At 54.0% G+C, this 25773-nt stretch overlaps 1 protein-coding gene across 1 annotated transcript in view; it reads right to left on the reverse strand.

Moving 5' to 3' along the window:
• CCDC33 (coiled-coil domain containing 33) overlaps positions 1-25773 on the reverse strand; it is a gene marked incomplete at its 5' end in the record, with an annotated part of 98990 nt that overhangs the window by 61181 nt on the left and 12036 nt on the right. The window contains 6 exons of the mRNA XM_081101617.1: positions 159-288; positions 6011-6131; positions 7239-7330; positions 9970-10086; positions 11636-11745; positions 15270-15403. Of these exons, the coding sequence (XP_080957743.1) occupies positions 159-288; positions 6011-6131; positions 7239-7330; positions 9970-10086; positions 11636-11745; positions 15270-15403 (704 nt within the window). The remainder of the gene's footprint in view (positions 1-158; positions 289-6010; positions 6132-7238; positions 7331-9969; positions 10087-11635; positions 11746-15269; positions 15404-25773) is intronic.

Raw genomic sequence — 25773 nt, forward strand, 5'->3', positions numbered from 1 at the left:
ATGGGAATAGGGCTGTACCCCAGAGCTGCAATTTAGACAAGAAAGGCAGCCTGGTGCTCCCCTGCCTGTCTGCGTGCACTGGGAGGTGGCCCTGGAACCACCCCTGCGGGAGGCAGAGGCAGGATGGCCTGAAAACCCTGTCACACATGTGCCCTTACTTGAAGTCGAGGCGTAGTACTCCAGCACCAGGGCGGCGTCTTCTGAGAAGTTGGTGGCTCCGTCTCGGCCTTGGAAGAGGAAGGACTGATTCCACAGGGGCAGCTCTGGGGGTCCCCCGGGCTTGGACAGCTGAAAGGAGAAGGTGGGAGCAGAGGGTCGGCCATAGCTTCTTCCCCAGCAAGGGAGGTCCGAATATTGGTTCTGTGCATGTCTATATATGCCACAAACCTTTGTCTCAATTATAAAAGCAACACACACTTAATGAATAAACTTGGGGAAATATAGAAAAGTAGAAAGATTAAAAACCCCTAAGTTCCTATACTAAAGACAACTGTTCACAAGACAGTATATTTTTCTAGTCTTTTTCTATGCCTCTTTCGTATATGATTGCTATTCTAACATCCCATTTTTAAAATTTACCATGAAAACCTAAACATATCCACAGTCAGAAGTAACGTTTGTCGCCCAGAGTTGGCTGTTCTGTCATGTCCAAGCGCCCGGGTTTCTTCCTTCCTATTTTTCCTGTAGTAACATGCACTGAACGTTCATCGACATATCTCTCTGGATCTCAAATGGTGTCTTTAGTACCGAAAACAGAAATTTAAGTTAAAGAAATTCATTATGGGTAGACTGTTTTCCTAAAGAGTGCACCAACGTTCACACCCATGGCTGCTGGTATCAGAGATGCCAAGTTAGACATGACCTCTACCCTTGTCACAACCCCTCCCTGTCCACACAGATTTCCCAGCTCCTCGCAGAGGCCACACCAGTTCTTCAACGGACTTTCAGGGGATTTGATGACACATTAAGGCAGCAGCTCGTGTACCATGTGAGTACAACTTAAACAATGAAACAAGACAGCATTAACTATAGCTCCCAAATAAGGGCCTGAGATGTCTGGGGGTGGTCAGAAAAGCCATCCGGTAGGAAGAGGGACCAGTGGAAGGCTCTGAAGGGGGACTGGCAGGGCAAGGGAGAAAGGAAGGTCTTCTGGGTGGGAAAACAGCCCAGCAAAAATGTGGAGATGGCTTGGGTGGAGGAAGCCTGGAACAATAGGGGACTCCAGGTAGAGGAGGCCCAGAATGTGGGGAGTGGGGTCTGAGACCTGGGGGTGTCACTCTGTAACCCCAGCAGGCCGTCCTGCACATCCCAGCACAGGGCGGTCACTGGTGCACTCTCTCCCAGTGGCTGTCTTGCCTCTGCCCCCAGCCAGGGGCTGTCAGCAACAGTGGCAGCGGCCCCACCTCCCATTCCCCACTGGAATCAGTCATCACTGGAAAGGTCAATGCAAATGCACCACCAGCTTCAGGAGCTATTGATGCAGGATCGCAAAACATCAGCAGGTCGCTCCCCCCCCCCCCCCCCCCCCCGTGGTGGCAGGACCCTGATGCCTGTCACACTAATGTGCCTGCTCCAGCTCTGAGGCTCAGCTGGAGGTTCAGCTGTGTCTGCCCCTGTCCCTCCCCTTGGGGAGGTGGGTTGTAGTCACTTTGGGAATAGGAACACAGGCAGTGGCTGAGATGATGGCAGTGTTCCTGAGAGCAGGTGATGGGGCAGCACCCAGATAGCCGCTTGGCCATGAGGCCAGGTAGGGAAGCTGCTTCTAGGTTCGGTGGCACTTGGAAGTGACCTTTTAGGATTGATTGCCAAACCATGCCATCCCAAAGCCCCCCATTCTCCTGGGTTCCAGAGGGGCATCCACATAGCCTGGACCATCTGCCAGGCACTGGGCACTCAAGGACCTGTGACCCAGTGCCCCGCTGCCCTATCCCTTGCTTCCGCCCTGGGAGAGGGCTATTGAATGGATGCTGGCTGCCCTCTCTGTGGTCTATTCATGTGTCAGATGAAGTCTACAAAGCCAGAAATGGTATCTGCCTGCCCAGTATGGACAGCTCCTTCCCTGAACGTTTTCACATAATAAGTCCCCAGAAAATGAGTTCCCTTCAGACTTAGAATTGAGGGTGGGGGGTGGGTCAGCCTCTCCTGTGTGTGTTGTGGGCAGGGGACGGAGTGGGGGAGCAGGAATCTAGGAAGGTATCAAGGTTAGACCACCTTCAGAGTCTAATGCTAGGGCCCTGGTGAAGGTGCTGGTGGCATATGTGTTGGGTAGGGGAGGCAGGAGGATGGGGGGTGGAGGTGGGGGAGGGGGAAGGGGAAGCCAGTTGCCGCAGTTGTTAACCGGAAAGACCATGGGGCTATGGAATTAAGGAATGTGATTATTCTTCAGTTGTGACCTTCAGCAAAGCCTTTAACCTCCAGCCACTGAGGCAGACCTGCCTTCCTGGGAGAGAGAGTCTTCATTACATGGCTGTGGTCTCTCCTTCCATTTCCCAGGGCCCATCACACCCACCCCCACACCCACACCTACCCCCGCACCCACCCCCACCCCCACCCACACCCACACCCACACCCACTCCCATCCCCACACCCACTGCTGCCTGTTGTGCTCAAGCATGTGACAGGCATGCTGGGAAGATTAGCTGCCAATAGCTGATGCTGCATGGGGCTTCAAGGGAGCTAGGATGCCAAGAGACCCGGGCCTATCTCATCGTTGCTGTGTGACCTTTGGGAAGTCCTTTCTCCTCTCTGTAACTTAGATTTGTCACCATCCAATGCCTTCTGCTCCATGCCCCGATGAGCTGTTGTGAGGGTTGAAGGAGACAATAGATATTTTGCTGTGAAGGTGAAAGTTCAATTCAATTGTACTCAGCAAACATCGACTGGGCTAGGGGCTTCTCCATGCTAGATGCCTCTGTTGTGTTAAAGGGCATATGGGGGAGCTAGAGCCAGAGCCTGCTCCCCTCTGGAGCTCATCATCTTCCAAGGGGATAGCCCCCCACCTGCCCATGATCCATGCAGAGGCCTAAGCAAATTGCAGGTTGTGGAAGCTAGGATGTCAGAGGAAAAAGCAATGATTTTTGACCTGGGGAAGTGAGGACCTAAGATCATGTAGTCGGTAATGAGGAGGAAGACCATCCAGGCTCAGAGTACAGTAGAGGTGACGACTGAGAGGTGAGAGAGGACAGTACAGGGGTGGAGAAAGCCAGTTACCCAGTGGGACTAGAGAATGCCTGTGAGAATTGGAGCAGTGAGCCAGGAGGCTGGAGGAAATGAGGCCTGTGTATCTGGCTGACAGGGAGGGCTTTGTCCTATCAGTGACAGGGACAAGGGGTCCAGAGGAAGGGACTAGCCCTGGGCAGGAGGCCGCTGTGGCTGCTTCTCACCAGATGGATGGGAGAGGCCTGAGCGGAGGCGTGGCCAGCACTAGGGCAGGATCTGTGGGATGACAAGGGCCCCATGAGGGGTTGGGCACAGACTGGCTGTGGAGGCTGAGGCAGCAGAGGACGCTGGGCGCAGACAGCTGCTCTCACCACTGCTTTTGTTTCATTAGCCAGGATCTGCCTCAGCTCTGTAGGAAGCCAGGCCAACAGGAGCAGCCTGTTGGGCAATGTCCCCCCTCAAAGGTTCTGGGAGGAGGGGAGGAGTAAGTCTTAAGTCTCAGACTTGTGCTGGGTCCAGCAGACTCATCAGAGCTCAGATTTTGCCATCGTTCCCAGGCTCTGAGAGAGGTGAACAGACACTGAGGGCCATCTACCTCTCAACCATTCCCCTCCTCCCTCCTAGCCAACAGAACCCACTTTGGGCCAGTAGGCCCCCTTCTCCTGCATTAGCTACTGCAAGGTGATGTCATACTCCTCCTCAGGAATGGCTGAGAGAAATGCATGTGACCTAGTTCTGGCCAATGAGATGAGAGGGGTGGTCTGCCAGGGGCTGCAGGGGAGGTTTCAAGTTCCTCATTAAGACCCTTTTCCTCTGGTCTTGGTCATATCTAGATGGGATGCTGAGAACATTTTGCCTCCATGAGTTGTTGTCCAGCTGAAGATGGCATTTCAGGGGTGTTGGAAAGACTCTGAGTCCATGAGGACACTGCTGAGCCAGTAGATCAACCAATTCTAGCAGCATCCTACATGGGGGACCCTTTTGATGTATGACAATAAATCTCCTTAGAACTTAAGTCCATGTGAGTTGGGGTTCCTGTGACTTATAGCCAAACATGACAAGGGCAATGTCCAGGCTGGCCTCAAAGGGGCACTTGGCATCAAGGGAGGGGCATCTGTGAAAAGGATGGAGCCCATTTAGCCTCCACCCCAGGCTTGGGCACTCTACATTTTCCTAACAGTCCAATAAGGTAGTAATCAGCAGGTCTAGAGAAATTGGGCAGCTGCCAAAGGTCACTCAGCAAGTCACAGAGGTGGGTCCAGCCTCAAACCCCTGCCCATAGTGCTTTGGCCTGGCGGGCAGCTGGTGGGAAATCACTCCAGCATGTCCGAGAGGCAGATCCTAGGATCATCCCAGCGCCCCAACTAGAGAGAAGAGGGAACTGAAGCTCAGAGTGGGGACAGGGCAGGGGTCTGTGTGAGTTCTGAGCGCAGGGCTGCTGACTGGTGTCCCTTCCAGGTGGGGCTCTGCCCACGAACCCCCTCTTCTCACTTGTACCACAGAAGCTCGCCTCTCACTGCTGGCACCTGGGCACCTCTGTGCTGGCTGCCAGTGAGCTCTCAACCTGGTCCAACTGCCATAGTGCTGGGTGACCTTCAACAAGTGTCCTGCCATCGCTGGACCTCTGGCCTTGAGTCCCACACATGCAAGAGGCACTGCGGCAAGTTTCTGTATTAAGGGTCCCTCCGCCACCCAGACTCGCCAGGCAGCAAAAGCAGCCAGAGAAGGGCTGGGGGTGGGAAGAGGCTCACTCATTAAAGCAGCCATGCTTCCTGCCCCTTGGGACTGCCTGCTGATTGGTTTATAATTTTCTGGGCAAATGCAGGGCCATGTGTGAGATGACTCTGGGGAAATCAGGCCAAGGATTGGCTTGAGTTTGAAGCCTTTGTCCCCAGGGTCCCCCTTTGTTCCACCCCTCCCTACCACCATCACTCTTGTCCATGTCCGTCCGAACCTTCTTCAAATGTCTGCCTTTAAATGAGGGTTGTGGGTCTGAAAGAGTGCCTCATTTTACATTTGCCATGTCAGGCATGAACATTGGTGGGCAGACAACAGGAAGAACTTCCCAAGCACCCTGTCTTCTTTAAGGCCCCTAGGAATGCTGGGACCATCATGTGGGGCAAGCTCCTGCTGAGGTGCAGACCATGGGAAAAGATGGATCTGGCCATTCGCCTGGACTCAGACACTCTGCACATCCCTCCCCAGCATACTCAGGCACACTGGCCCCTCTCCCACCCTGACATGCACCCCCACCTGCATGCCTGTGCTCTTGTTCCCACTTGCCCTGCACCAACACTCCCTACTAAAAACTCAAGTCCCGCAGCTGGATGCCCAGGCTTCACATCCCTCTCACCTCTGATTAAAAAATGTTTTATTGTGGTGAAATATACACAACAAAAATTTACCACTTTAGCCACTATCTACTTTCAGAACTTTTCCAACATCCCAAACAGAAACTCTTTACCATTAAAAACTAACTTTCCTGTTCTCCCTGGCCCCAGTCCCTGGCAACTACCATTCTACTTTCTGTCTCTGAATTTGCCTCTCTAGGCACCACATGTAAGTGGAATCACAATATTTGTCTTCTTTCTGTCTTCTCTCCTCTGATTTTTACAGCCCTGAAAGCCCCTCCTGATTTGTTATTAGATTATCCATTACCTGGTGTTGATGTTTACCCTTCACCAGACCAAGAGCTCCCTGTGGGCCGCTTCTCCGCAGCACAGACGGCACCACCCTAGGCGCACAGCTCCACAGGCAAGTGAACAGCTGCCTGGCTGCGGGAGGGACTGAGGAATGTGGGGGAGTTACTAGGTCTGGACCTGCAGGGAGTGAAGCAGGGAAGGAGCCATACCTGAGGGCACCCGTTCTGGCTGACTTGGGCGACATCGAAGTTCATCACAGACGGAATAGGGAAGGAGAGGGGGGTAAAGGGCAACCCCAGGGAGGCTGGGTCCTGGTTCATCTGACTGACCCTGGGGAGGCAAGGAGATAGGGGTCAAGCACTGCTCAAGGCTACCATCCTTCAGGCCCTGTGTCCAGCACTCTTGACGCTGTGCCCAAGCCTGGCAGCCAAGGGCCCCCAAGTGGACTCAGGGTTGATGTGAGAGAGGAAGTGCAGTGGCCCAACTAGGACAGGTAATGGGTCCTGGTCCTTCTGATCACTATTCAGGGCCTTGGGAAAGCTCATCTTGGTCAGGGGATGGGATGCAGCTCCCACGTTTCCTTCCCCATGACTCACCGTGGCCTTGGCCACATCTGAATGTCCCAGCTGCCCATCTTTAACATGGGTCTTGCATCCCTGCCTCACCTTTGGGAGACCTTGTGAGAATGGCCCACCCCCATGGTGGAATTCTGGTTAGGCTTGGGTGGCACTCCCTGAGCTCATAGGAGGGCTGGGAGTGAGGGCATCAGTTATCTTCATTCCTCCAACCAGCAAGGAGGGCTCATAGTTCATCAGAATTCAACAATGGAGCAGATGAGTCAGGGAATCCTCCCGGACCATCAGTCAGTGGAAGTGACAGAGGCAGATGGCTTCAGGAGATGGTGCTGTCACAGAGGGCACACGTTTCCTGGGGAACTCTCCGCACTGTGTGTCTCCAGGGCCAATCTAGACGGAATGCCCTCCTGAGGACTGTGAATGCCCATACCCAAAAAGAGGTCTGGGGGGAGGGGGAGGAGCTGGGGCTGCGGCCAGGGAGCCCCATGGAGGGCAAAGGAGGGGACCCTTGGGCACGGCTAAAGGTCGTGAAGTTCTGAGATGACCATTAGGCTGCCTTCTTTGGGAACAATCACCAGATAGTGAACCACCTTGGCCTGAACTCAAGTGGTGGGTATGAGATGGAGAGGTAGATTGAAAGGGCTGAGGACCCCCTTTCTTCATCTGTATGCTGACTCCCCTCAGCCTGCTCTCAGGAGAGGTCTGAGGTGCCCCTCTCCAGGGCCTGTGGGTAGCTTCCTGGGTCCTCAGTCCCAGTGGGGAGGCTTGAAGGGCCTCGTGGGGAGGGCGGGGTTCTAGCCACCCCTCTCCTCTGCATTCTGCCCCCCTCCCTTCTTGCTCACACCGCTAGGGCCTTACTCACTTAAACTCCATGTAGTTGGGAACCACCCGGGCAATGACCACCATGGGGCTGGGGTTGTTGATTAGGGTCTCATTTATTCCCCGAACAAAGACCTGGGGAAGAGAGGAGGCAGGTGAGCCCCAAGTGGCCTTTGGCCCTCTCCGGAGCAGGGTTAGCTAGCCTGCCTGCCATCTTTCTTTCCAAAGATGGGCTCATTTCTGCCTCTATACCTCTGCACCTGCTCCTGCCTCTCTAGGGTCTTTCTCTGCTCAAGGCTGCTATCCTTCAGGCCCTGTGCCAGGCATTGGGTGGGCAGCAAGAGAAGACACGGATTCTGTCCCACATACCTCCACTGCCATCCCAGGCAGCTCCTGATCTGGATCTGGGTCCTCACTCCTTGTCCCCCCAGCTGAGATTCCTGCGGCTCCTTTTACTTCTCTGACCCCCTCACTGGCCTCTGCTCTTGTCCCTAAACCATCCCCTTTCCGGGCAATTTGATACGTGGTGGCAAAAATTGCTGTTTTAAAAAGAAATTAGATTATGTATTCCTCTGCTTGAGACTCAGCAGTGACCTCCCTTTCCCCCACTACCCTTAGAATACATGCCATAATTTTTACCATGATAGTCAAGGCCTGCACAAATTGGCCTGTCTGCCCCTTGGCCCACATCTCCTGCTAGCCCCCCAGGCTCCACAGGGGCAGGGACTTATCTACCTCATTCAGTGCTGTATTTCCAGCTTTTAGCCAAAGCACCTGGCTCAGAGTAGAAGCCCCATGTGTGTTTGTGGGGTAAATGAATGCCATCAATGAAGAGAAAAGGGGAGAAAGGGTAGGAAGAAGCCGACTGTGTTTATGAGGGTGAGAGAAACAACCACAGAGACTCGGAGGGGGAAGGAGAAGAATAGCAGTGGCCTCAGGGAGAGCGCTGGGGTTGAGCTAGTCTTGGAGGCTGGGTGGAATCCTTACTATAGGTCTAATCTAGCTCAGCCACTTACTAAGTCTGGGTCATTAAGTCACTGTGCCCAGTCCCTGCTCCACTCTGGGCCTTAATGTCCTAACTTGTACACTGAGGGGTTGACCATAATCTCCCTGGTCCTTTTAGTTCTGATCTTCAATGGGAGGAGAGTGCCTAGGAGTAGGGACTTATTCTGGACCCCTCTCCCTTTTCTCCCCTCCACCGTCAGCTCCCTCTCCTAAGCCCCTTGGTCGGGACCCAACCCTGACTCACCTCAGCTGGCTGCCAGCTAACTCCACACAGTTGTGAGCTGATAAGGATTTAAAATAGTGCTTAGTGGCTTTCAGCTGTGGGGGCCTCTGAAGACTGAATCCCTTCACCAAATTCAAATGATGAAATCTCTGATGATGGCATTTCAAACTTGGGTTGGGGGTGGGAGTCTGGGCCTGGGGTATTTTACTGGAATGCTGTCAGGCTCTATTGCTTACAGGGACTCCAACAGGTCTAAGGGCTAAGAGGGGGGTCTGAAAGGTGAGGGGGGGGGGGACTAATTTATCACTGTTCTGGGCTGAATGGTCGGATGAGACAGCTGCCCAACCACACCTGCTCATGACAACCCTGTGAGTAATAGGAGCAATTTCTTCTCCCACTGTCCTCTCTGGTCTGCCCTCAGGAGCCTATAGGGAGGACATCTATGCAGGGGGAGGGGAGTGGGGAGGGTACTGGAGGGCAGAGGAGCCCAGACTCTAAAGCGGGTGGCTGACCCACAGTGAGCCCCTGCAGGTCAAGGTGTTCTGTGTGCAGGAAAGAGCATGATTGAAGAGGGGGTGAGGGGAGCAGAGTGTGCCTACAGGTCTGACACATGCCAGCATCCATGAGGTGGCTGTGGGGAAGCAGATGTGTGGGTCAGGAGATCTGCACTCCTATACCAGACTGTTCTTGGGGCTCCATGGCCCCAGCTGTGTAATGGGACTGAAGAACACTCCTTGCTCTGTCAGCTCACAGTGTTATGGGGTGGATCAGAGCACCCATGTCGGGGCAGGCGAAGTCTGAAGCTTGGGCCTCCCTGCTTCCACCCTGATCAGACGCAGGTCATGGCTGGATTTGAATCTGTCACTCCTCGGCAGTTTGAAGACTGGGAGGGAAAGGAGAGGAGTTTAAGTATCTGGACTATATCTTCCTGGAGCATTGCTAATCCTCCTGAAGCTGTGAAAGGCTTAGTATAGAAAATAATGGTGGTGGGTATGTGTGGAAATAGGGCCTGTGCCTGGCCTGGCTAATGGAAGGCTCTATAAATAGTTATTGAATGAATGAATGAATACCTAATTAGAAGACCAGCCAAAGCTCTTCAGAAACAGGATTCAAGGAAATATAGGGTGGCCCTAAAACTTTCACTTGGGGGATGTAGGCCCTCCGTCAGGGGTCACTACTCTGGGAGGGACAGAACAGGAGAGAAATAATCAGGAGATGTGAGCCAAGGTGGTGGGCTTTCCTGCCCCCATGAGATTCAGACAGACATTGGACTTTGGGAGCCTCCGTCCTCCCTGTAGCACTCCCTGCATGGTGGTGTGTGAGGATCAGAGTGAGGGAAAACAAGGCTAGGGCAGGGCTGTCTGCCTGGAAAGGCATCATTTATCTTCCTCTCCATCTCTATCATCTCTGCCATCCCACAGCTATTCTTCACAAACCACTTCTGCTATTTTGAAAGTCCCAGTCTTCCCCAGACACCTCTTCCCCACACCATCTAAATTTCACCCCTTTCCACCCTGCCCCAACCCCAAGGGCCCCAGGCTGGCACCTCCAGAGCTCTGTGGTTACCGTCAACTTGGCGGGGGATGAAGCTGCCCTTCCGGACAACAGTTGCGTACAGGTGGGTCTTGGCAGTGTCTTCATTAGCTTTCCCAGTCTTGGTGGGCTGGGAATAGAGTCAGGGAAGAAGACACACAAGAAGAAGCTTGACTAAGCAGCAGACCCTGGCCATAAATCCAGCCCTCTGCAGACAAGCATTGGCATTGCTCCACCGGGGCGCCAAGCTGATAATTAAAGGCTCCCTGTGAGCCCTTCCAAGGAGATCAATATAATAAATCTTCCCTTGTCTATTTGAATATTTCATTGCCCTCCCAAGGACCATGCCTGCCAGCTGTCTTTGTAAAGATGTGATAACTAGTCTTGGACAGAGAGCCAGGAGGCCTGGGTGATGCTCCCAGAACTACAGCTGAAGTACTGAGTCTCCCACGTGAGTCACTAATCTCTCTGGGCTTTGCTTCCTTGCCTCATTCTGAGGTCCTGAGTGTGGGGTTCTCCTTGAGGCGTAGGGAACTTTCAGGCCCCTAAGATCATGGTTGAGGAGTCACTTGAAAAGGATGTCAGTACCAGGGCCTGGGGAAGAGAGGCAGGAAGGGAACTAGCCTGAGCTGGGCACCTGCTATACGCTGAGCACAGTAGGTGCTTTATGCACATTATTGTACTTGATCCTCCAAAAGGCCATGTTAGGAGGCATATTATCTTAATTTTGTTGATGAGGAATGGAGGCCCATGGGGTTAAGCAGCTTCCTATGGATATATAGCTAGCAAGCAGAAGACCTGAGAGAGGAACCCAACAATCCAACTTTGCATTGTTCTTTACTCTGAACCACTGTAGGGAACTGGAATGCACAATGGAGGAGAGAGAAATGATGCTTCTGCTTTTCTTTGGCCTAGTGCTTGGCACACAGTAGGTACTTAATAAGTACTTGAGCAATGAGAGTGTAAGTTCTCCTTTCTACCAATCAGCTCTGGGGAGGGGGGCAGGCAGGGGAGCTGGCCTGGACGTTCAGACCATAAAATGAGTGGCCAGAGGCCCACTAGATGGGTTCATTCCAGGGAACACTTTATCTCCCATGTAACCCAGCTCTCTTCAGGCTTTCTCCTGCCAAGGTAGCATGTGGAGGCAGCACTGAGTGAACTGGGTGGGAGATGGCGTCACCTGGACTCACCCTTGACTCTGCACCTGACTTGCTCTGTGACCCAGGATGAGAGGATTCTTCTCTCCTGAGTCTCAGTCCTATGTATGCAAAGTAGAATTCGTCTTGAGAATTAGAGATGGTGTGTATACCATATAGCCCAGGACCTGGAACATACCAGGTACTTTGCAAATACTGTAAGGCATTGATTTTTAGATATACTCTTACTCTTTCAACATATATGAAATCAGAATGCATTTTCAGTTGGTGTATTCATTTAATGTGGTAGATATTCTATGCCATTTTGGCTGTTTTATGAAGATGAATTTGGAGAATTCCAAATTTTTATGGATATCATTCCTGTCTATTTGCCAGGAGCTGTGTTTCCTGAGCGCCACAAGGTCCTAGACTGGCCACACTGCAGGGTGGGCATGGATGCCCAGAGCCATTCTGAGGGGATAGCTGGGGGCTCCCCACTACCTGTCCCAGGCCAGTGTGGACCAGCGCCCAGGGCTGACTCACCTTCACCAGCTCAAAGTGGTAGGGGTGGAAGACACGCAAGTACTTGATGGGGATTTGATAGAACAGCAGCTCCTCTTTTTTGTTGTTGTCCACCACCTTAAGGATCACATCTGGAGAGAGAAAAATGGAGCACAGAGTTAGGGTCAGGCTTAGCTGACCACTGTCCCTCCCTCTGAGGTGAGAGACATTGCTGAGAGTAGGGGAGCAGGGGCCACACTGAGGAATCTACATGCAGGCACACATGTGGGACACACACAGGCACACTTCACAAGCACTGCCTGAGCCCCTGCACAGGATAACGCTCTATGCTAAATGCTGCTAAACCCAAAGATGCCATTCTCATCTAGCTGGTCTAGAAACTCCCAGCTCAGGGATGGATACATGCAGAACTGAGCTCAGCCCCCATGGCAGAGATATACATGTGCACGCTCAGAGCCACACAAGTAAGCAAGAATAGTGCCCCTTTCCAGGAATAAGGCTCCTTCCCTTGGTCACAAACACTCTCACCTGTTCCTCAGGCAGGGATTATCTCTCACATTTTGCAAAGAGATCTACTCAAGAAATCTTCAATACAACTCTCAGTAAAAGTCTACTCCAACTACATGAAAACTAAACACTAAGAATGATGCACTATTTAGAAAACTCCCTCTAAAGACGCTATATTTTGCCATAAAAATGCATAAACTTCGGATGAAATCCAAGGAGAACACCAATGACCTGAAAACAGTCATGGCAGTACTACTTAGCGAGCACCTGCTGTGTGCCAGGCATGGGGATGGGTGCTCCTGAGCCTATTCCAACAAATCCTCACCCTTAAGTAGGAAGGAATCACCATCTCTGTTTTTTAAGTGTGGTCACTGGATCTCAGAGAGGTTGTATAACTGATCAACATCACACAGCTAGTAAAAGGCTGATGGGAGAGGCTGAGTATGGTGACTCTTGAGACATTTTCTACTCTGGAGTTCTATGATCTGAAGAGGAAGAGGAGCTGTGGAGAGAGGAAAGGAGTGGAAGGGTGGATGAAGGAGTGAGAAGGATTGAGGGAGATGGAGGAGGAAAGGAGGTAAAAGAGAGGCCTAGAGCATAATGGGAGAGAGGGCTGAGGTGGGCAAGTGTACTCTCTTGTGTAGCCCTCTGGGCCTCTGCCTCTCTTCGCTGAGACAATGACATTTCAGAACCAGGTACAGCTGCCTGTTCTGTGGGCGAGGCAGGCTGGAAGCTCAGTGCCGCTGGCCACTGGGAGCTGGGTGAGTCCTTTGGATTAGGGGGTGGAGGTGGAAGCTGAGGGCTTTACTGATTACCTTTACTCTCTTTCTTCTCCCCAAAGCTACCCAGGACACATAGAGAGGGAAAGACACTTGCCACATTCCCTCAGAGCTAGCCATATGGGATCCACACTTAAAGGGAAGGGGGCAACTGTGCACCAAAAGGGTTTGAGGTTGCCTTGAAGAAACTAGAGTAAAACAAGGGAGTTGAAGTCAGCAAATCTGGGTCCTAGTTACCAACATACAAACTTGCTCTGTGACATTTAGCCAGTCACTTAACCTCTCTGAGCTTCATGTTCCTGCTCTGCAAAATGTTAAAACTTTAAAAAGAAAAAACTCTGTCCCTCTCCTAATCTTGTTATAGGGAGGGGAATGTGTTTTTCAAGCTATAAAATTCTAAGCAAGTGCTCCTCATAGCTGTCACTGCGTTCCTTCTCGTTAACCATCTGTAGCGCTCCACACGTTCACCCAGCCTGAGCAGACTGAGAAGACTCAGCTGGGGGATTCCAGTGCTCCAAGCCAAAGCTACAACAGTAGCTGTGGAGGCTGCAGCCCCGCATGGCCATTACCCATGGGCTCTGAGCCCCCAAATCCAGTTGGAATTTGCTGAGGTCAAACAAGGGGTGAGTGCCCTACCTTTCCCCCCAACCCCAATCTCTGTGTGGGCAGCCAGCAGATGAGCTGGAATTGGGGTGAATGGACAGCCATACCTCCCTGTTCCTGTCCCTATGCTACAAACATGCTTCATCAGCTTCTTCTCTGGGCACTGTGCCCCTCAGCCTCCCACTGTCCTTTGTGAGGCCAGCGAGCTATTTCTACTGCCAGCCTGCTTTGCCCTGACACAGGGTCTGAAACCCCCCTTTGCTTTTCATTAACACATCACTGAGTTACCTCCTGCCCTTCCCCCACCTCTTGGCTGGTCCTCCATCTCCCCAACCCTCCCACTGTAGACATCACCACAGCAACCATTTCCAACAAGCATCCAGCTACTTCAATCTGAAAAGAGGTGTCTGTCAATATTCCCTGCCTGCCGGGCAGGGTCCCCACCTCCTGTCCCTCCTACAGTGAACCCTGCTTCCCTCTCTGCTACAGATAGGCTTGAGGCCACTCATCACATCCTTTCTTGTGTTACCCCAGCTGTGTAGAACCCAGGGCGGGATCCCAGTCCAGATTCACTTGCCACAGTCACATAGATGCAGGCACACACACACACACACACACACACACGCACACGCACACGCTGCACACACAGACATGCATGCCTACAGGCACAGTCACAAGCACATTTTTGAACACACACAATGTTCACACATACACATGAACCAGCATGCAGACATGCACAAAGACAGGTACACACCTGCATTTGTACGAAGTCCTAGGTCAATTTTTTCCTCCTTTCACATTTTCTCATGTCATCCCAACAGCCCCACCTATCCCTTTATGGTGGAAAAAAGTCCTCTGGCTTGACCCAAGACTAGCCTCTTTCCCTTTGATTTATGTCCCTCTTCAATCTTTTTCTCTCCCCCCATTCACTGTCTTCACAGGGGCTTTCTGCGCTTTGTGGGGTGGGTGAGGGTGCAAGGAGGAAGGAAAGCCTAAGGGGTGGGAGCCTGAAGTTCTGACCAGATAACACCAGAGAGCAGAGCTCTCGCCTGCTCCGGCCCCAGGGGAGAAAGCGCAAGTGTGCACACGCATGCGCGCTCACGCGCCTTAAAGTGCCGGCAGTGTTCCGTTTGTCAGGACATGGGGACTAGAAAGGCGTCCGCGGGGAGGAGTGAGGACTGTCGGGCCATTTCTGAGAGCAGACCCGCCCCTTGGAAGCACAGGAACACTGCTGTGGACGGCGCTGGGCAGGACCAGGCAGGGTAGGAAGCCGTGTAGGAAAACAGCTGAAACGCTGGACCTGCAGTGAGCTCCTGGATGCTGAGTCCCTCAGCCCTCCGCTCACTGGTTACTGGAGCTTGAGCCAGTTGCTTAAGTCCCCGGAACCTCAGTGCTCCCACCTAGGCAGTGGGCGCAGCATGGTTCCTCTTTGGTGCGACTCCTCTGAGCGAGACTTGGGGTGTGCCAGGAGGCTGTGATGTGCTGTGTCAGTGGGAAATGCAGCGATAACAACCGTGGAAATAACAACAATGGTCATAAAGAAGATAAGCTTCCATCATCTAGAAAATTCATTTATGTAGGACAACTCATTTTTCCAGCAGGCTAGGTAGATGAGGAATGGCAGTATTATGATTTTTTTCTTTAAAGTGCTTTTAACTGAACCCAAGGAGGCATTCAGGTGGCTTCCAGCTGAGTTGAGTGGGAGCCTACTACCACCTCCCACACACACCAGGCCCACCCAGCCCCCTGTCAGCCCCCTGTCTCACCTTCTTGCCCCACATCCTCAGCTTGGATCTCCACTGTGACTGTGTCACCCCAGATGGGGGCTTTGGTAGGCTCTGAGGTCACAGATGTGACTGCCTTGGAGTCCTGGTTCTTTGCTTCCTCAGACGTGGTTTTCCTGGGAGGGGAGGGGCAGGCTGAGTCAGAGGGAGGGCGTCCTGCTTGCTCCTCACCCCTCCTGACTCCACAGTCCATAAATCTGAGCAAGGAGGGGACAGGGCAGGGAGATCTCTTTCCCAGGCAGATACTCATGTCACCTCAGGCCCAGGGGGAGCCAGGTTTGTCTTCTGCTGTTCTGCCTGCTCGGGTGACCACACTGTCTCACCGGCCACCTCTGAGGCTTTCGCATGGACGCAGGCACCAGGGCTCAGGGTGGGGTGGGAGTGGGGGAGACACCTTGCCTGCCTGTCTTCCTGCCTCTGCCAGTGCAGGACTCCCCAGCAGGCACTTGCGTACACAGACTCTCGTATCGTCTTGACATCTTCTCTAGGTTGTGTGGTGGGAGGAGGCCTCTGGGCAGGGTGGCTGCGTGGTACTGCCTGGCTGCCCTTCACTTCCCTAAGCTTCTAGCCCAGCTCCCCCAGCTCTGAAACCTTCCAATGAGCACACGCAGGCCTTCTGCAGCACCCACTGTGTGCTGTGCCCTGGGCTGGGCTCCTGGAGCTGGGCATGGGGCAGGGTGGGGTGAAGAGTTTCTGGCCCTCAAGCACTCACAGGTGGTGCAGTGCCAAGCTGTCCAAGGTGGGCTGGGGCTTGGGCCCTCTGCATCCAGTGCATCTCACAGGTCTCTGGGATGAGTCCCTGAGATCCAGAACCATCAAACAGCTCAGCGAGAGAGTTAATACTTGTTCTGCTGAGGAGGTTTTTATGTCGGAGCTGTAATGGTGCAGCAGTCACAGGTAAGGGGTCATTTGGAGAGTCTGTGGCAGGGGGGCCTTACCACACACTTGGGTGCATAAACAGCACCCTGGGGCGGAGAGCAGAGATGGTGTCCTCACCAGTCTTGGCCCCACTCCCAGAAGTTCCCCAAGGGAGTGAGGGGCGTGGGAGTCCATCTGCCCAGGTGTTAGCAGCACCAGCCTGTGGGCCGTCCCAGCCCAGCTTGTTCCTTTCCTCCAGAAAGCACTCTGCCCCTGGCCCTCACTGCTCCCTCCATCCTCTGGACTGAGTGACACAGTAGCCTGACTCCTTGCTCTCTCCATGTCACAACCCTACTCCTATGGGTGACCAATCTTGTGGGAGCCCCATCTCCAAGCTCCCCTTCTGCTTTGACTGAGGGGCTGTATGAGTCCAAATCAGGGTTTCTGATTCAGACCATCTGGGTTCCAAATCCCAGCTTTATACCCTACTAGTTGGGTGACTTTGGGCAAGGTATGTAACCTTGCTGTGTCTTCCTTCCTTCATGTGAATGGGGATGATAAATGCAGGGTTGTTGTGGGCATGAAGTGAAATATTATGTGTAAAGCGCCTGCCACATTGTTAAATACCATAAAGTGTTAATAATAATAATTTTAATTGTCTCTGGCCTGATGTCTCCCCGTTGTCTAAAAGCGAGGGTCTTTGGCTGAAGTCCTAGAAGGAGTACAAGCTTTTAGCCACACAGAGTTGAGTTTTGAGCCCACGCTCTCTGAGTAGTGCTGCCCTCAAGGGTACTTGGAAGGGCTGGGAGAAAGTGTGATGCTCCTGTACACAGAAGGCCCAGGGCCTGATGGTCCCTCATTTGCGGTATAAACAACCTGGATGTTTCTCCATGGGGACCTGCCTGAGGGCCACATGGAGGGGAGTGAGGGAGCACTGATGGAGGGCTGAGGGGAGCAGGGCTGGGTCTCCCAGAGAGCTGGAGCCTTCCTCAGACTCAGGGCTCACCCTGCCAAGGGGTCTGTCAGGCTTGAGAGGAGAAGGCATCACGGCTGGAGGCCCTGGAGCTCAGCCTGCCCCACCCCCAGGTACCTCCCTCATGCAGAGCAGAGGCTCTATGACCTCTGCTGACTGAAGGGTGCGATCATAACCTTCCTGCTGCCACTCTGTGCTCCGCTTCTCTCCCCCGACAGCTGTCCTCAAAGTCAGAGGCCTCGGACTCAAAGCAGCCTCTTACCCACTCTTGTCCGCCTGCTCTGTGAATTGCCTGCAGGATGCTCGCCTCCACTCTTCCGTGGAAGCACTAAGGGAGGGGGTATTCCAGGAAGTCAGCCCTTCTGCACCCTAAACCAGCCGTGCAAACTACGGCCCGCGGGCCGGATCCGGCCCGTTTGAAATGAATAAAACTAAAAAAAAAAAAAGACCGTATCCTTTTATGTAATGATGTTTACTTTGAATTTATATTAGTTCACACAAACACTCCATCCATGCTTTTGTTCCGGCCCTCCGGTCCAGTTTAAGAACCCATTGTGGCCCTCGAGTCAAAAAGTTTGCCCACCCCTGCCCTAAACACTACTCAAAGCCTCAAAGCTCCTGCACCATGCACAGTCTTTTTGTATCCCCTGGGGGCCTCCCAGTGTACTAAGAAGACAGAACCAAGAGTGAGTGAAGGCCTTAAGTCACAAGCAGTGCAGTGACAGATTCAAGTTGGAACTCATGACCATATTGTCAGCCTGTCTTTCATCCTCCTGTTAGCTTTGGCCTCTTGTCCCCCTTCCCTTCTCTACAATAGCTCCTGTGTGTCTGGCAGGAGGAACCCAGGTGGAAAGACAGGAAGGACCATGAGCAAGGCCAAGGGAGCTGACTTTGGTGCTGACTTCACTCAGGTATAGAAAGAGTTAAGCAAGTGCCTCTCCTCCCTTCCCTCAGACACACACCAGAGAGGTGGGTCAGGGCTAGGTGAGTGGCGATGAAATAACTCTGGAGGGGTGAGGCCCCAGGGGAAGGAGAGAGCTTTTAGCAAGTGGAGGGAGGCTGTCAGGATAATGGCTTTTCCTGGCACAGCTGACTCCTCCAGGTCTTGATGTTATTCTAGAAACTGAAGAGCTAGAGGGGCCGCTGATTCCACACAGAAGTAGAGAAGGGGACCAACTCATTCCCTGCTCCCAACCCCTATTCTGTGCCTACAGCTGGGCACATGGAAGGCCAAGTTCTAGGACCTTCAGGCCCCTGAGGAAACTAGGTCTCCAGTTCAGTCTCAGAGCCCAGGGGCCTGCCTCTCCAGGACCTGCTTCCTCACAGCATCTGCAAGATGATGCCCTCCCTCTCTGTCCTAGTGCTCTGGCCTGGCCTCTAGCTGGGCCTGGGGGAGCTGCTGTTGGCCATGTCACTGTCCTGGCGCTCACTTAACCCAGCCATGGTGGGGAGGGTTCAGAGGCACAGTGCAGCAGCCCTGGGTCCCAAGCTGCTGGGAAATGTAACCCCCCCACACCTGGCTGGGTGCTGGAGGGGTATGTATGTGTCTGACAAACTCTAGCCAGGTGGCCCTGTGGGGGCCAGGCCCAAGCCCACCTGTCAGTGGGAGGGAAGACGAAGGACTTTGCTGTCCTTCTGTGAGGTCATAACTAAGGCAAATGTGTGGTCTGGCTCCCAGGAGCTGCTGCTGTGAGCAGAGGTCAGCGGTGGAAAAGTACAGGACAATGATAGATGGTGCACAGGCTCCGGAGCCACCCTCACTCTCCACTGACCTCTGACCACCCTCCAAGGCACACACCACAGGCATGGAACCTGTGTGCCACTGTCCCTGCCTACACACACACACACACACACACACACACACACACACACACACACGCTGCCCCAGAGAGGTTTGTGTGCCACAATGTACCAGACCCTATCCCCATCTGCCAGCCCTCGAGCTGCCTCCCAGGTCTCTAAGGTCACTCCCAGCACCCGCCCAGTCTGTCCTCTTGGTCTTCCACACGCCTCAAAGCCTCAGAGATGAACAACTGTCAAGGTCTGGCCTCCTCCCGGGCAGGGTTTTGGAAACCCAGGATGCAGGCCACCTGGCTTTTCCTAACTGCCCATCCCAGGCACCAAGCTTGGGTCTGTTCTGGCTGCTGCATTCCTCGCTGGGCAGACCCCTGATTCCTGAAAGACCAGAAGGATGCTCCTAGGGAAGGAGATAGTTAGGCAGACTGAGAAGGATGCATGCCAGGCAGAGCCTTTAGATGGATGGTGGTAAAATGAGAGGTCTTGTGACCTTTTGACCTAGTCCACCATAGCCCTGTTGCTTGCTCACCTGGGGAACTTGGAGGTGGAGATTCAGGTTCAGATTAATATTGCTCCAGCCCTGGTTGGGTGGCTCAGTTGGTTGAGCATCATACTGTGCACCACAAGGTCACTAGTTTGATTCATGGTCAGGGCACATGCCTGGGGTTGCAGGTTCAATCCCCTGTCAGGGTATGAGGCAACTGATAGATGTTTCTCTTACACATCAATGTTTCTCTCTCTCTCTCCCTCTCCTGTCCCCTGTTTCTAAAAAGATCAATAAAAAGATTTTTAAAAAAGATTGCTCCAAGCCATGACCTATATGTCATGATTGGGCCTCATTCTGCCCTAAGAAGGCAGGGTAATTCCCCTCTACCTATACCCTACATGCTGGCCTCTGAGTCAGGAAGGCCAGCCTCCTCTATCCTCCAGGCCAAGAAGCAGCCAGACTCCCAGGCCACAGGCCTACCTCGATCCCTGGAAGGCACAGAAAAAACCAATCCCTGCTCCTTAACCCAATAGGGACAGGATGTGAGAGTTGTCCTGGGCAGGAACGGTCATCTAAGCAGGGTGGGCTAAGGCTGGATTCTTGTGTTTCTGACTCTTCATCTGCTGGACCTGGAAGGGAATGTTTCCTGGAAGAGGCAGGGCTTGAATAGATGAAGAGGAGGGGGCATGAGCTGGCTCATGGGAAGGTCTAGGGCCTGGGGAGGAGCTGGCTGGCTGATCCAGGTCTGTGGGTTGGGAGCAAGGGGTGAGGTAGTCAGAGAGAAAAGCAAAGCTTGTGGTCCTCTCTGACCTGTTCTCTCTCCAGCCCCCTTCTCTCCATGCCCAGGTGTAGTGTTCTCTAGCTTTGGCCAAGCTCCCCTGGGATTGCTGGGCAAGAAGATGTGGCCAGAGGCTCCTCAAAGCAGGAGTGGAGATGGAGGCAGGGAGTGTCTGGTCTCCCAATTCACCAGACAATAGCCCATCAACAACACTCCCACTCCATGCCTGCCCCTCCCCCAGCCCCTAATGCAGTTGGTCTTTGTAGGTTTTGAGTTCTTGGGAGGCTGCTCAAAGGAAAAGAAGGGGTGCCTCTCAGACACATATAGAGGACACATAGCTATGGAGAAGTCACTGGCCCCTGAGAGAAGAGGGAGCAGCGAAGCTGGATGTGGAGGTTGCGTCTGAGTGGGAGGAGCCGGTGATGAGGAAAGGCCTAGAGATCCTGACTGAGCTGAAGCAAGTGGTCTGCATGTAAAAACTGGCCAGTTTTACCCAGCCACCTGGGTTTCAGGTTTATCTTTTAAATTTGAGAGAGCTGCCTGCATTCTTCCAAGGCAGAAATCAGCGGGGGCGACTCGGGCTGCTTTTCGAAATAACCTGTGTGCTCTCCAGTTCGCCACAGTTGCCTCCACTCTCTACTGCATCACACACCTGGCTGACTGGAGCCCTGGAGGCACTGACTTTGCCTTCCCAGGCACCACTCCTCTGACAGAAGCTCACTGTGTGTGTAAGGACCACAGATGACAGAAATGGGGAGAGCACAAGCAGGAGGAACTATATTGGAGCCCAAACACCAAATTCCTGCCCAGTGACCTTCCTCACTTTTCAATAGATGCTGGACCATCTAACATCTGACCTTGAAGCCTATGGGGCCAGACAAGGGCAGAGGGAAGCCAGACAAAGCCTGGAGGGAGGATCAAGCCTCCTGGCTACTCATGGTGTCCTGGGAGTCAGGAGGAGCCCTGCCAGCAGCTATGTCCATGCTCAGAAACAGCCTGGGCAGAATGCCATGAGGACACCAGGAAGGCCCCCTGGCCTGCCTCCCTGCTTGAGATCTCCCCACAAGTACTTACTTCTCTTGGTAAGCACTGCTCTCTTGGACTGCTCCTTCAGGATCCTGGCACTTCCCAGGGAGAGCTCATGCCTTTTGGGTCTGAGTGAGTGTTTCTGGCATGAGAAGATCTCAGGGGCTTGGGCAGTGATGATAGGGGGAGAACTGGAAAGAATTCTTATGACTTCAGTCTGGCTGGGGGTGTCACAGGCCAACCTTTCCTTAACCACTGATGCCAGCTGTGTTTATAGTTCTGGGATACAGGAATGTTCTCACTGAACAAAAATTCTGAAGCTCTGAGTGTAGAGGGACTGACATTACGGGAAAGTCAGACCCACTGCCAGCTCGGGAGCCTGAAAGGGGAATAAGACCCCAGATTCCCAGGCCCTATGCTGGGCCTTCTCCTTCGCCATGTGCCTCTTCCGACAGGCATCCTGCTGGGAGAGGGAAAGAGCCTGGGCCTCTGCCAGAGCAAGTGGCCAGTGGCTAGATGGTCATCTTCATGTGCTCCACTCCCACTGGCAGCCATGTGACCTCAAGTCCATTCATTGCCTGGGGCCTTGGCCTCCTTGGCTATCACATGGAGCCAAGGCAACCTGCCTCCCAGGGCTATGGCATTAGAGCCAGCGTGTGGAGAACCAGGCTCTAAGTGAGTGCAGCCATGATCACTGCCACTGTCATGATGAATAATGATTAATTTCTTTTGCTGAGCCCAACCCTCTGGCTGCTGAGATAAGTCTGTGAATCATGCCAGGCCTCCATCCACTCCACCCAAATCCCTGTCCTCTGAGGCCCTTTGGCTAAGGCCCATGGCCAGACAGGGGAAAGTGTGAGCAATCCAAATCCTAGTGGGGGGAGGGGGGGCATTCTCAGATTTCTCTGGAAATCTGGCTTAGGGCCCTGATGCAACAGGCCCCTTCCAAGTGGGCAACTGCTGCATAAGGATCAAGGCAGGGATGAGGTGGAAAGAACTTTTGGATTCTGGAATCCTGGATCCTGGCTTGGTTACCTACTAGTTCTGTGACTTTGGGCAAGTCACAGAAATGCTCTGAGCCTTAGTAACCTCATCTGTAAAGGAGATAATATTTCACCTAGCTCACAGGACTAAGCAATAATTAAATGATGCAAAACACACACAGACACACTGAGCATGTTTTCCAGGTATATGGTAGGCACTAGATCAGGGGTGGGCAAACTTTTTGACTCGAGGGCCACAATGGGTTCTTAAACTGGACCGGAGGGCCGGAACAAAAGCATGGATGGAGTGTTTGTGTGAACTAATATAAATTCAAAGTAAACATCATTACATAAAAGGGTACGGTCTTTTTTTTCAATAGTTTTATTCATTTCAAACGGGCGGATCCGGCCCGCAGGCCATAGTTTGCCCATGGCTGCACTAGATAAATATAACCCTTTTTAACCTTCCTCCTTCCTCTCTTACCAGGACCTTAGGCAATTGTTCTACACTCAACACCTTCTTCAGTTAGTCACCAGGGTGTGATCAAGGTCAGTCTCAGTCTGGGACCAGGGTCAGGGCTCTCAGGCTCATCCACGAAAACCAATGATCCTTTGAGTATGACTAACTGGCCCTGATCTGTGCCCTGCCCCTCCCACCCGGGCAGGGCCAAGCATGCCCCATGTGACAGAGGGAGCAGCTCTTCTCATCTCAGTACTGGCTCTGTCCCTGCTCATTCGCTCTGGGCAGTTGGCAGTCAGAGAAGTAGCTACCAACTGTCAACTCAGCCATCCAACCTTCGGCCGATGGTCAGAATCCCACAGGCTGTCTCCTGGCTGGCTCCTTTCCCACACCCTGACCTCTGAGGCACCCCACCTGTCAAGGTCACTGCCTTCCTGGCCGCTGCTGTGTTCTGACTGGCAGGTCTCTCTGTGCCAGGATGGGAGGCAGGTTCTAGGCAATGCTCAGGGCCCAGGAGCTTGAGCCAGGTCCAGACCAGTTAAGGGAGACCCCAGGCCTGAGCATTGACCCAGCAGACCTGGATGTGGAATTTGTCTTGGATAGTAGAGTTGTGACTCCTATTCCCAAGAAACTAAGGCTCTTTCCCAGGCCAGAGCACAGCCTGAAGCAGCATGGAGGCCAGCCCTCACATCCTGACCACGGCAAGATTGAAACTCCGAGAGGAGCAGGGACTAGCCTGAGTTTCACATGGAGTCAGGGGCAGTGGGCCAGACTCTGGGTTTTCCTGATCCCTTTCGGATTTTTCTTCTTTGCCCTGAGGCTTTTTTCTGCTAGGTCTTACACGCCCGGTGATGCTGCCAAGGATACCCCTCCCCTCCAGGATACCCCTCCTCTCCAGGATACCCCTCCCCTCCAGGATACCCCTCCCCTCTAGGATACCCCTCACCCCCAGGATACCCTTCACCCCCAGGATACCCCTACCCTCCAGGATACCCCTCCCCTCCAGGATACCCCTCACCCCCAGGATACCCTTCACCCCCAGGATACCCCTCACCCCCAGGATACCCTTCACCCCCAGGATACCCCTCCCCTCCAGGATACCCCTACCCTCCAGGATACCCCTTACCTCCAGGATACCCCTTACCTCCAGGATACCCCTCCCCTTCAGGATACCCCTCACCCCCAGGATACCCTTCACCCCCAGGATACCCCTCCCCTCCAGGATACCCCTCACCTCCAGGATACCTCTCACCCCCAGGATACCCTTCACCCCCAGGATACTCCTCACCCCCAGGATACCCCTCCCCTCCAGGATACCCCTCACCCCCAGGATACCCCTCACCCCCAGGATACCCTTCACCCCCAGGATACCCCTCACCCCCAGGATACCCTTCACCCCCAGGATACCCCTCACCTCCAGGATATCCTTCACCCCCAGGATACCCCTCACCCCCAGGATACCCCTCACCCCCAGGATACCCCTCCCCTCCAGGATACCCCTCACCCCCAGGATACCCTTCACCCCCAGGATACCCCTCACCCCCAGGATACCCTTCACCCCCAGGATACCCCTCACCTCCAGGATATCCTTCACCCCCAGGATACCCCTCACCCCCAGGATACCCTTCACCCCCAGGATACCCCTCACCTCCAGGATATCCTTCACCCCCAGGATACCCCTCACCCCCAGGATACCCCTCACCCCCAGGATACCCTTCACCCCCAGGATACCCCTCACCCCCAGGATACCCCTCCCCTCCAGGATACACCTCACCCCCAGGATACCCCTCACCCCCAGGATACCCTTCACCCCCAGGATACCCCTCACCCCCAGGATACCCCTCACCTCCAGGATACCCCTCATCTCCAGGATACCCCTCAACCCCCAGGATACCCCTCACCCCCAGGATACCCCTCACCCCCAGGATACCCCTCACCCCCAGGATACCCTTCACCTCCAGGAGATCCCTCACCCCCAGGATACTCCTCACCCCCAGGATACCCCTCACCCCCAGTATACCCCTCACCCCCAGGATACCCTTCACCCCCAGGATACCCCTCACCCCCAGGATACCCCTCACCCCCAGGATACCCCTCACCTCCAGGATACCACTCACCCCCAGGATACCCTTCACCCCCAGGATACCCTTCACCCCCAGGATACCCCTCACCCCCAGGATACCCCTCACCTCCAGGATACCCCTCACCTCCAGGATATCCCTCACCCCCAGGATACTCCTCACCCCCAGTATACCCCTCACCTCCAGGATACCCCTCACCCCCAGGATACCCTTCACCCCCAGGATACTCCTCACCCCCAGGATACCCCTCACCCCCAGGATACCCCTCACCCCCAGGATACCCCTCACCCCCAGGATACCCCTCACCTCCAGGATACCCCTCACCTCCAGGATATCCCTCACCCCCAGGATACTCCTCACCCCCAGGATACCCCTCACCTCCAGGATACCCCTCACCCCCAGGATACCCTTCACCCCCAGGATACTCTTCACCCCCAGGATACCCCTCACCCCCAGTATACCCCTCACCTCCAGGATACCCCTCACCCCCAGGATACCCCTCACCCCCAGGATACCCTTCACCCCTAGGATACCCTTCACCCCCAGGATACCCCTCACCCCCAGGATACCCCTCCCCTCCAGGATACCCCTCACCCCCAGGATACCCCTCACCCCCAGGATACCCTTCACCCCCAGGATACCCCTCACCCCCAGGATACCCTTCACCCCCAGGATACCCCTCACCCCCAGGATACCCCTCACCTCCAGGATACCCCTCACCCCCAGGAGATCCCTCACCCCCAGGATACTCCTCACCCCCAGGATACCCCTCACCTCCAGGATACCCCTCACCCCCAGGATACCCCTCACCCCCAGGATACCCCTCACCCCCAGGATACCCTTCACCCCTAGGATACCCTTCACCCCCAGGATACCCCTCCCCTCCAGGATACCCCTCACCCCCAGGATACCCCTCACCCCCAGGATACCCTTCACCCCCAGGATACCCCTCACCCCCAGGATACCCTTCACCCCCAGGATACCCCTCACCCCCAGGATACCCTTCACCCCCAGGATACCCCTCACCCCCAGGATACCCCTCA

This window comes from Myotis nattereri, assembly GCF_964212035.1.
Source record: "Myotis nattereri genome assembly, chromosome: 1".
Classification (NCBI taxonomy): Eukaryota; Metazoa; Chordata; class Mammalia; order Chiroptera; family Vespertilionidae; genus Myotis; species Myotis nattereri.